General features: G+C 40.4%; 2 protein-coding genes across 2 annotated transcripts in view; both read left to right on the top strand.

The window, feature by feature from the left end:
* Positions 1 to 12,278, top strand: part of LOC118753074 (serpin B10-like) — a 176,882-nt gene that overhangs the window by 90,818 nt on the left and 73,786 nt on the right. The window lies entirely within an intron of this gene.
* LOC118746562 lies at positions 7,352 to 8,184 on the top strand (the record flags this gene model as incomplete). The annotated part of the gene is given in 1 exon segment (XM_036480409.1): positions 7,352 to 8,184. A coding segment is annotated over 1 exon segment (715 nt), but the record flags the coding sequence as incomplete, so codon positions are not given.

Here is a 12,278-nt window from a genome sequence, read left to right as displayed (position 1 = left end):
GTTTCAGTAGTAAAGAAGTAAAATTCATATAAAATAATAATAATAGTTTGGCGCTTACATATATGTGCTTTTCCTCCAATTTGTGGCGGTCCCCTTGATGTTGTCACACAAAGGGGAGGGACCTACAGTTTTACGCCGACTCCGAATGGCGAGTGTATTTTTATGAGAGGAAGTTTTTCATAGTAGGAATACACTCGGAGGTTTGCCATTGCCTGCCGAGGGCCGACCGCTGTTAAGAAAAACCCCTTTTTCTGCATTTTTTTCACTCATTAATTTTTTCACTTTGATTTTTTTGCTCACTCACTAAGGGTCTAAAAGAATTTTTTGGTGCCTTAAAAATTGAAGCACATTCATGTGCTATTTAACATTTCATCAGATAATTTGTTCCGCTTTTTACATGAAACACTAGTTACAACTGAAAAGATTCTTTCTTACTCAGCGCTTGAATTGGTTAACATAAGATAATTTTCGAAATTGTCCTTATACTTTTTAACAATTATATACCATTTCACTCCACATCACATCTTCAGAACGATTAATTACGTAAAAATGTCGAATATTCTTGAATTTTGATCAATTATGCAACAATAACTGCGTCAAAAGAAAATCCCTTATTTATATGAAATTTCCCAATAATTTTGCATGCAAAATATCCCTCAAATAGGGAAATTACCCACAATCTGGCATCACTGAATGAAAGTAAAGGTGAATACGTACATAGATAAAGAAAAGGATAAAGGCAAAGGTAAAAATAAAAACAAAAACAAAGATGCGTAAAGATATAGGCAAAAATGAAGACCAAGGTAAATTTAAACACTTCACTTATATAAGGGCAAAGGTGAAGGGGAATACGTAGCTGAAGAAAATGATAAACATAAAAGTAAAGACAAAGAGGAGGATGAGGATACCGATAAAAGTAAAGATGAAGATAAGGGAAGAAAGATTAAAATAAAGGTAATTAAAGAGGAAAGGATTGAGAGAGAGACACAGAGACTCAATCTGGGAACTATTTTGGGATTTTAGAGATTTTCTGGATTCTCGAGACTAATCGATAAAATAATCGATATTTTTATCGGTTTTGTTATCGATATTTATCGATTTTGTTATCGATATTTACCAATTTTGTTATCGATTTTGTTATCGATTTTTACCGACTTTGTTAGAGACATTTATCGATTTTGTTATCGATATTTACCAATTTTGTTATCGATAATTATAGATTTTGTTATCGATTTTTACCGACTTTGTTAGCGATATTTATCGATTTTGTTATCGAAATTTATCGATTTAATCGATTATGTTATCGATATTCATCGATTTTGTTAACGATATTTATCGATTTTGTTATCGATATTTATGGATTTTTCTCGATTTTGTTATCGATATTTATCGATTTTGTTATCAATATTTTCATGGACGTTATAATCGATTTTGTTATCGATAGAGTATGAAGATAATGGAACATGATGATGGATAACATGAACGTTATTAAAGCGAACAGTGGTAGAGGTAGGGATCTACATTGATAGAAAAAATATAACCTTAAGCATATAATATAATAAAAGCAGATGTGTGTATGTCTAGATAAATAAGTAACGTAAGTTTCACTTCTACAGTGTGGCCCAGGCGCACTTACTTTTTTTTATTGCATCCCATGTGCATTACAATTGTACATTATTGTACATTATTTTAGTTAAAGTTGTAAATTATAACTTGTTTCTTAATTTCGTTTTTATTAATGCTAAATCAAAAAATTTGCGCTCAGCTGCTGCGGAACTGTGAGGCAGACTAAAAATGTTATGAACTAAATCACACAATTCCCCAAAAGCCGCTTCACCCAATCAATTTTTAATCAAACTTACTTGATCTCAAAAGCGTTCTATATTGGTACAGTTTTTGAAGTTACCTTCACTCGGCTCCATTTTGCGAAATTGAAACTCAATTATCAGCCGGGTTTTAGTTTTCAGATCGCAAAATTACGTGCTCCAATATTCGCAAATTTTTGCGGTTTCAAATCGGTTGCCGATGAGACGGTGGAATGAAAAGTAAATGGCAAAATTAACATAAATAACAAGCTAGCTTAGTTTAAATTTATTTTTGATTATGCCCATTATATCTTGCGATATTTTTAGCGTCCTAAAATTAACTTCTTATGTTGATTTTATTTGTTTAATTCACTATTTATTATACACATCTCCGTTTTGGGCAACGAAAATTTATCGAAGCAACGAAGATTTACGATTTGGTGCGGACGATACATGTGCGATAATTGTTGCATACCTTCAAAGGATGGCTTTTAAGAATGCTGGAAACGATGTGGAAAATGGAACTTATCGATAACAAAAAGTTGCGAATTCAAGAGCACCCAAAAATAAAAAGGTACGATTTTTACGAAAACGCAAAACGTAAAAGTAAATGAAAATGGGAGCCCGTCTGTATGTCTGCATCATTTACCAATGCAGGAAATTGGTCGAGTAGCAGCAAAATTGATACATCAGTATCATAAAGAACTTAATGCAGTGTAATAATTTAAAGATGTTTAATAACTTTATTGAAATCGAATATTATTATCATGTGCTAAACCGAGTAATTGAAATTAACAAGAAACCGCGATATTTTTGGAAGCGTGCTGTGACAGATGCGTAATGGCATCGCTAACAATACGCCAGCACTATTCAGCGCCGCCGTAATGTTGATAGCCCTGTTGGAACATACGTTCCACAGGTACATAAAAAGAGAAAAGAAACGAATGAAAATTTCAATTCGATACGCGCATTTGACTCAGCCGGTTGTGCCAATTTTGTTAACTAAATAAAAACTAAAAAAATTAAGTTGAACTAAATTAATCACACGCGTTTTATTAAAGCGAAGTTGTATTCAGGCGTTTTTCAAAGACAGAAGCAAACCCATTGTGTTAAGGAAAATCCGCCGTAAGCTAAAAATACAGAGAGCGCTACCAGATAGCAGCAAGCAGCCTTCAACGAAACCTCCAGAACAACAGCCAGCAGCAATAAAAGACCGCCGGACTCCTGGTGCCCCCTCAGCGAAGACCTCTTGGGAGTAGCCAGCTTCCCTCCAGCAGGTTTCGGGTAAGAAAGTAGTGCGTTAGTTAGATGCGCGGGCAGAGGGCCCAACATGGCGACCGTGACGGTGAGCATGAGGCAACATTTTTTTTTACACCCTGGATGGCAGGCGTGTCTAATGGGCATCGGGCGTGACACAGTGTTGGTGGTGGTGGCGAGCAGAGTTTCTTTGCGGTAGGCAATAACGGGGTGCTGTACAACGTCACCCGTATAGCGCCGCACACAAATCCGCGCTGCCTTTTCGTCCCGTGCATTTTTTACATAACGGGGAGCCCTGCCATCACCAACGACAACAGTACGAAATAACTCGCATAACACCATATATAACGGCGCGAAAAACGGCACGCGGGATATAACGGGGAGCCCTACTGCCACCTACACTTCCTCAACGTTGGTCGTCTTGCCGTGGCGGGTAAGCTTAAATGATGGCATGGTATACCCCACAGTGTGGGGTGCACCATGGCAACATGAACTAAGAGGGAAGCCCAGTATTGCATCCTTCTGCGGCACTTCTTGACGCTTCAAGATGAAACGTTGCTTTGAGCCGCTGAGGAGAGCAATGCAGGGATTACCGCACCAACACTACCCAAGCCAAGGTGTGAAGGCCACCGTGCCAATGGATGAATGGCCAGCGGGTAGTAAAATGTGGCTGGTCGCGAACGGTCCCCTCCGATGCCCCGGCAAGGTCGGTTGTATAAGTGCCTTCTTCATGCATACCGGCTCTGCGGACGAGCGACGAACCCCTTCCGGACTACTCGTGGGACCACAAATGAATAAAGAAAACAAACAAAAACAACAACAACAAAAACAACAACAACAGCAAGAACAAAAACGAAAGCCTGGGGAAGATGTGACGCTATCGGAGGAAGAACAGCTCCTGAAATCCCTTGCTAAACCAACAAACCCGACAACGATTTCGTCTGGTGGTGCCAGCCATAGCACCTCAGAGGAAAAAGCGGGAAACAGTAGCAAAACGGAAGGTGCCAGCCATAGTACCGCCGTTTTGCAATTAGAAAATTTTAGTACCGGTAGTGCCAGCCATAGTACACCGGAAGAAAGACCAACATGTAGCAAGCACGCGGCCGGTACCAGCAGTACCCAGCTGCAAAAGCATAGGAAACCCTCAAACGCGTTCATGAAGCAACGGTACCAGAAGGCTCTGTACATGCTCGACAAAATCGAGAGAAATGCAGCAGCCGGACGTGTAGACGAGCGCGATGAGGAAGATAAGCTTAGATATATGGCCATGGTGGAAGAGTATGAGAAATTCCAAACAGAACGTACTGCCACCATGGGATCCAGCGAAACCCAAAAAAGAAATAGGTCTCAAAACGAGAATGGCCACGGAGCTGACCGCAAACGACTGAAGCAGGGGGATGTAGCGGAGTCCGCAACATCCACCAAGCATCGCTACTTCAGCGACGTTGCAAGAGACCATCTTCAGACTTCAATCATTGACGAAGGTAGCAGAACGCCGCTAGCAGTGCAGCAAAGGTGGGTGGAGATCGATGTGAGGCTGTCGAGTCTCGTAATGGACTACGTCCTCGAAGGCCCTCATCCAGAGTTTGACTCATCGGAATCCCTGAGGGGATACCGGGTCATCAAATGCGCGGACCAGTTCTCCTTGGACTTCCTCGCTGGGTGTGTAGCAAAGATTTGCGACGAATTCGAGGGCTTGAAGCTCAAGCTCATACCAGCCAGGGACATCCCTAGGAGGCCCCGTGCGCGCATTTGGTTACCTCCGATAGCCGAACCTGGCGAAAAGTTGCTGCGGTGTATAAAGCTGCATAATAAAAACATACCAGCAATAGACGAGTGGGAGCTCATCAAAGTTGATGAGCCGAGAAAGCCCACAAACAAGCCAATTCTCCTAGCGATTTGCTCCGAATCCTTGGAGACCCTAGCAGAGGCCGACTATAAGATTCGGTTCGGTATTAGAAAAGCTAAGGTAAGAGTATTCCTTGGTGAAGTCAGCCCAGTAGAAGAGGACCCGGGCGTCGACGGTGCAGGCGAACTCCTTATGGGAGTGAAACTGAGCGATGAACCGGACCAGTAAGATAGTCCAAATAAATCTGCAGAACTCGAAGTGTGCTACAGATAGTCTAGTCGTACTTCTCAGCGAAGAGGACATCGACATTAGCCTAATACAGGAGCCCTGGGTCAGGAACGACGAAGTAATGGGCCTTAATATCTACAATTACAATCTCTTCTACAAGAGCGAGGTTGGTAAACCACGGGCGTGTATTCTTATCAAGAAGGGTATAAATGCATTCCTTTGCTCTAATTTCAGCACAGCAGACACAACAGTAGCTAAGGTGGAGACGGCAGGACAACAGGATGTCTTGTTAGTGTCGTCTTATATGTCCCATGAACGGGACAGTCCGCCACCGGAAATCAAAACTATAGTAGACCGGAACCCCAGACGAGCCATTGTCATAGGATGTGATGCAAACGCCAGGCATCCAGTTTGGGGCAGCACAACAGAAAACGAGCGAGGTAAGTCACTTCTACACTATTTATTAAACACTAGTTTGAGTATTTGCAATACTGGTAACCGACCAACCTTTATCTTCCCAAGTTCAGACCGGTTTCCTGGGTGGGAGGAGGTGTTGGACCCAACGTTGCTGTCTGAGAACGATGGCGTTACCGTTGAGAACTGGAGAGTTTCCGACAGGCCATCAGTGTCTGATCACTGCTGGATACTCTTCAATCTACGCGGGGTATCCTACACCCCCTCTAAATACAGGAACCCACGCAGAACCAATTGGGAGAAATACAATAGAGTCTTGACGCGAAAACTAACTAAAGTTAATCTGGTAGAAAATATTACCTCAATAGATGAGATAGAACGAATCGTAAGCAACTTAGAGGGGGTGATGACTAAAGCCTATGAAAGATCAACCCCACTGAGTGTCATGAAAAAAGAAATCCCCGCCATGGTGGAATGGGGAGCTTAGAGCTCTTAGAAATAACGTTAGAAAACTTTTTAACGAGTGCTTTGGGTCCAAGAACTGGGTGCCCTACAAAAGTGCGTTAAAATCATATAAAAAGAAACTAAGGATAGCAAAGGCCAAGTCCTGGCAAACCTACTGTTCCTCGATAGAAAATGTAAGAGACTCAGCTAGGCTAAGTAAGATCCTCTCAAAGGAGTACACTAAACCCTCATTTATAAAAAATGTAAATGATGTATGGACAAACTCCACGGACGAGTCTTTAGAAACACTAGTTCAATTCCATTTTCCAGGCTGTGAACAGAATGCAGCAGCATCAGATGGGAAAGAACCCACATATATACCAAATAGAGAACTTGAAACAATAATAAGCAAAGAAAAGATCATCTATGCAATAAATAGTTTCTCTCCCTTTAAATCTCTAGGCCCAGATGGTATAATACCGGCCATGTTACAGAATGTAAAGGAGCACATAGCACCGCTACTTGAAACCCTCTATAGAGCTTGTATTAGTATGAACTATGTCCCCCAGAGCTGGAGACGTGTCAAAGTAGTGTTCATCCCTAAGCCCGGTAGGAAGAACCACGAAACAGCGAAAGACTTTAGACCTCTAAGCCTAACTTCCTTTGTTCTTAAAGCACTGGAAAGGCTAATAGATATATATATAAGATCGTTCTTGGGGGAAGAATCCCTATCAACAGCACAACATGATTACATCAAAGGAAAATCGACGGAGTCAGCTTTGCACGAAGTGGTGGGGCTCATAGAAAAATTACTGCGCTTCAACCAATACACTTTAGCCGCTTTCCTGGATATCGAGGGCGCCTTCAACAACATTGAAGTTGACACCATCATCTAATCACTCATGGGGGTTGGTGTTGACGGCGGTGTGGTTGACTGGGTACGCTCCATGCTAGAAAGCAGAATTATTCAGGCGAAAAGCGGAGATAGTCTAATAACTAGATATGTGCGTAGAGGTACTCCCCAGGGTGGTATACTCTCCCCACTGTTGTGGGTTGTAGCACTAAACAGCATACTGCTAGAACTCAACAGAGGTGGAGTTAAAGTAGTGGCGTATGCTGACGACGTAGTGATAGCAGTCACAGGACCTTTTCTCTCTACTGTAAGTGAAATTCTAGGAAAAGCGCTGGGTAGACTACACACGTGGGCTAAAGGCAGTGGCCTTAACGTAAATCCAGACAAAACTGAGTTGTTACTGGTTACTAATAAGTATAAGATACCACAATTTAGACTTCCATCCATAGGCGGGAAGACAATCCCCCTATCGTCCAACGCAAAATATCTGGAAGTAATTCTAGACACCAAACTAAACTGGAAACTTAACGTTGAGAAACGTAAAGAGAGGGCCTACATCGCTTATTATACTTGTAAACGGATCTTCAATAGAAACTGGGGTTTAAAACCGAAACTTGTGATGTGGATGTACACCGCTATCATAAGGCCGATCCTAACCTACGGCGCCCTAGTGTGGTGGCCTGCCTTAGACAAACAATACAATGTCAGCAAACTAAATAGCTTACAAAGAGCGGCATGCTCGGGGACAACTGGGGCACTGAAATCCTGCCCTTCAGAAGCACTGAATGTAATCCTCAATATGATGCCCATTGATCTATGCCTAAAGGAAGCCGCGATGTACTCAGCATTAAGACTCAGAGAGTCGGGGCTGTGGGGATCGAGAACCTTTGGGCATAGCTCAATCTTAGGCCTCACTTCGATAGGAAATAAAACCACGGACTATATGGTATCAACCCTCGATTTTGGCTTGAATGTACAAGTGCGGTTTCCATCCAGAAGGGAATGGAAAAGGGGCCAAGCTGCCGATAGGGAAGCCATCTGTATCTACACTGACGGGTCCAAGATGGACTGCGGTGTAGGGACAGGGGTATATTCCGAGGAGCTTGGTGTCAATAGGTCCCTCCGGCTGGAAAACCATGCTAGCATATTTCAAGCTGAAGTTCTGGGCATTTGTGAAGCCTGTAGAATACTAAGGAATAGCGCTACTAGGAAAGAAAGAGCGGTTATTTACTCGGATAGCCAGGCAGCACTCCTGGCTATATCATCCACTGTAACCAAGTCCAAGCTAGTCAAGGAATGCAAGATGGAGTTACGCTCAGCGTCTCAGTCAATGTCCATCTCTCTTGTCTGGGTTCCCGGCCATAGGAACATTGAAGGCAACGAGAGAGCAGACGAACTGGCCAGGGCGGGAGCTTGTTTGGATGAATCTGTAGCGGTGATACAGGGTTATCCCCTCAGACAAATACAAACAGAAATCCACTTGCACCTTCTGAAACTGGCAAGGAGGAGGTGGTCAGAGATTCAGACTTGCAAGATAGCACGAGAGCTTTGGCCTGACTTTAGCAGGGAAAGAACAGCAGAACTGCTAAGTAGGTCAAGAGTAGAAGTATTTAGAATTGTATCGACTATCACCGGTCACTGGCCGCTAGGAAAACATGCATGTAGAATAGGTCTTCCATACAACAGAATATGCCGCAGCTGCGGCTTGAATGGCAGCGAAGAAACAGTATTTCATTTCCTGTGTGAATGCCCAGGCCTGGTTTACTTAAGACATAAATCTTTCGGGAAACACATAGTGGAGCAGTTAACGGATCTATCTAGTGCTACAATAGGCGACTTATACAAATTTACAAGCGGTTCTAAATGGTTTGACTGAACCGCTGGAATGTTCTGACAGGTAGGCTACGGCATAATAAAATATCATTGTCCACGAGAAGTGCACCAAAATGGCGCTTTTATGCGCTAATTGTTTCCTGAGCGATAGCTTAGGTAGCACTACAACCAACCAACCAACTGCACACCTACAACAGCAGCATACACCGTTACGTATATGTATTACAGCGACTGACGCCAAACAAAGAAGCGATACAGCACCGCTATAAACCGCTATGTGCTAACGAACGCCACGACACCAAAAATACAGTTGTGCAGTTGCAAAAGAATACGAACTCAACAAACCACAAGACAACAACACCAAAATTTCAAACGTACGTTTTGGGAAGAAGCAGACTAAGGCGATGAATGAGACGGCAGCGAGGGAGCCAAGCAGCGGGTGGTTCGTTTAAGTTTAATTTCATATACTATACATATGTACTTAGTCAGGCATATTTTAATACTGTAATACAGTGGCTCATTCCTTTACTTAAATTTCCTTTTTCCAAATTCATTTTTCAATACTTAGCTTTAATGATTCAAGGCTTTAAAGCCACTTTCGAATTCATTCTCAATATTTAGTTTTAAGTGATTTGAGGTATTAAACATATTTTTCAACTTTATTCAAATTTTTTTTTATCTTTCATTATTTAGCTGTAAGTGGCGTGAGGGATTCAACCCCTTTTTCAAATTCATTTTCATTATTCAATAATTTTAACAAATATTTCAAGATGTGACTGATCCATTTATACATATTCATAATGCCAACTTGAATTAAATGAGGTGATATACCCAATGGCAAATTTTTCTTTTTTTTATAAAAATTAAATTTTCAGGTTTGAGAAAGTTTTATAACTAAAATGATTAATGTATCCACCTAGGTATAAGTGACTTAATACAGTTCTTGCTAAATTTTTATCGATTCTATTTTCCCCTGCTTTCTATTCAAAATACCAAACTTTAATTCAGCATACCTACTTTACTACTTTTTACCATATACTGAGAAAAACATAAGTATTTTTCACAATTCTATTTCTTCTTGAGATTTTTATTTGAACATGGGGAGCGATAGCTTGTTTTGTAAGTTTGGGCCTCCACTTCTTTAAGATTAGCCGGTTATGAGCGAATTCGATATAGAATTTAATGCATATAAAGCAGATTTTGATAAGATTACTAAGCGCATTTTACAAAATAGACCGTTGTCTACGAATGCGAAAAAATAAACGACTACAAATATTCGCTTATCACAGCTTACAATAATATTTTGCTACTAGTTATTGGCAATAGTTTGGCTCATACCTGTAATCTCAAGGAAGTTCAAGTTAAGTTAGCCCTTTGTAAGGAACAGTTAGCAAAGTGCTTTACTAAACTGAATTGGCGCGTTAGGATTCCACCGGATAGCTTATCGCTAATTCGCCAATCAGACTTAGTTTACTCTGAGTCAGAAGAAGAGTTTAGTGACGCCAAGTCAGAAGCTTCGGTACAATTCAGTCTTAAAAGAAGAACTTCACTTCCATCATTTAAAGATCTGCTAACTGTATCCGACGAGCCGTCAACAGCTACCAGTTCGCCAAATATTTCGACTATTTTTAAAGAATTTTTAGACATGGGTACCCTTGAACAGAAGAAATCCTTTATTAGTCTTTGTGCCTCAAACATTAGCGAAAATTACAATGGCGATCCGCTAGCACTTCAATCATTTATCGATAAAATTAATTTGATTGGAGATTTTGCAGACGAAAATTTAAATACAACTTTTATATCATTTTTGAAATCCAAGCTCGAAGGCAAGGCACGTGAAGCAATTCCAACAGAAGTCAATTCAGTCCGACAAATAAAAGATGCGTTGAGAAACAGAATAAAGCCAGACAACTCGAAAGTTGTAGCTGGGAAAATTGCATCTTTACATGTCACAAATAACAATTATACGGAATTTGCTAAGCGTGTCGAGGAATTTTCGGATGCATTAGAGCGTTCTTTGATCATTGAAGGTATGACACAATCTAAGGCCCATGAAATGGCAGTCGAGCAAACAGTTAACGTTTGTAGACTTAATACTCGGTCGGATTTGGTCAAATCAATTTTATCGTCAACTACCGTCAGTGATTCAAAAGACGTAGTGGCAAAAATGATAGTCGAACAAAATAATCAAGTGAAAGAGCGTCAAGTGTTAGCGTTTCGATCCAGAGTAAATAGGCCAAATATTTTTAGAGGTAGCTTCAGAGGTCACAACTTCAATCGGTACAACAATAACAATCTCAGACAAAATAATTCGAATTTCAGTAGGTACAATAATAACGGTAATAACAGTAGGTACAACAATTACGGTTCAAGGTATAACGGTAACAATTTCAACAATGATATTAATCGGTCATCAAACAACAATAATCGAAATAATAACAGCAACAATAATAGTAGTAGACGTCCAAATTCACGCAATAATGCTAATGTGCGCGCTTTAAACGCCCACGCCCCTCAGGAGCGAACACTGAGGGCGGAAGAATTGGACAATTAATAAAATCTTTTTCGACAAAAGGCATTTGTTGCTTACATTTGAATTACTCTGACTTTATCGAATTGAAAATTAATGGGTCAAACAAATTTTGTACGGTTTTAGTCGACACGTAAGCCGACATTTCTCTAATAAAAAACTGTAGCATTGATAAACATTTTCCTATAAATACAAACGATATAATTAACATTACCGGTGTCACATCTAATACTGTTTCTACTTTAGGTACGATTACCGTAAACTTGACTTTTACTGATTTATACATTAAACATACTTTACATGTAGTAAACAACGATTTTAACATACCATCTGATGGTATACTGGGTAAAGATTTTCTGAAAGGTAACAAATGCGTTATTAGCTATGCAAGCATTTGTATATCCTTCTGGGTCGGCAATGAAAAAGTCCCTTGTATCATACCACCCAGATGCGATATTTATCGAATTTTCAATTTTGGCAATTCGCCAGATCCACTTTTTGTAGAATCACAAGAAGTTGAACATGGCGTATTCACAGCAAGATGCATAGTTCAGAACGTATATTTATAGAGAAGGTCCAAGAACGAATCAGCGTAGAAACTGTCAAATACCAACAAAACTGGCGAAGCGCATTTTAAGAGCGGCCAGCCAGAGACAATCGAATTTTAACAGAGCCCAGCCAGGGGCAAAATAAATTTAACAGAAATTGTCTCATCAAAGCAAATGCATGTTTTTCTTGTTAGACGCGAAATGCTGATGGCTTTTTACGTTTTTACAACGCTTTTATTGTTCTTTAAATTGGTTAATTATTTAAATTAAATGCATGCATAGGTCGAAATATGTAATATGTACATATTGTGTACATGCATATGTATGTGAGATACAATTTTGTGAATCTAAAAAGTGAAAGTTATGCAAATATGTAGTATGCAATTGGCAAATTCGTGGGTGATTTGCCGTCGGCATTTGGGTTGAAAAAAATCGACTTTTACTTTTTTACCGATTCATATGGTAGATGCTACGCTATTTTCAATGCAACAAACCGCAGTTTTCTAGCTGCCTTAGT

Source organism: Rhagoletis pomonella, unplaced genomic scaffold (assembly GCF_013731165.1).
Source record: "Rhagoletis pomonella isolate Grant_MI unplaced genomic scaffold, Rhpom_1.0 Rhpom_scaffold_00001, whole genome shotgun sequence".
Classification (NCBI taxonomy): Eukaryota; Metazoa; Arthropoda; class Insecta; order Diptera; family Tephritidae; genus Rhagoletis; species Rhagoletis pomonella.
The sequence above is the reverse complement of the archived record's forward strand: the minus strand, read 5'-3'. Positions and strand labels throughout refer to the sequence as shown.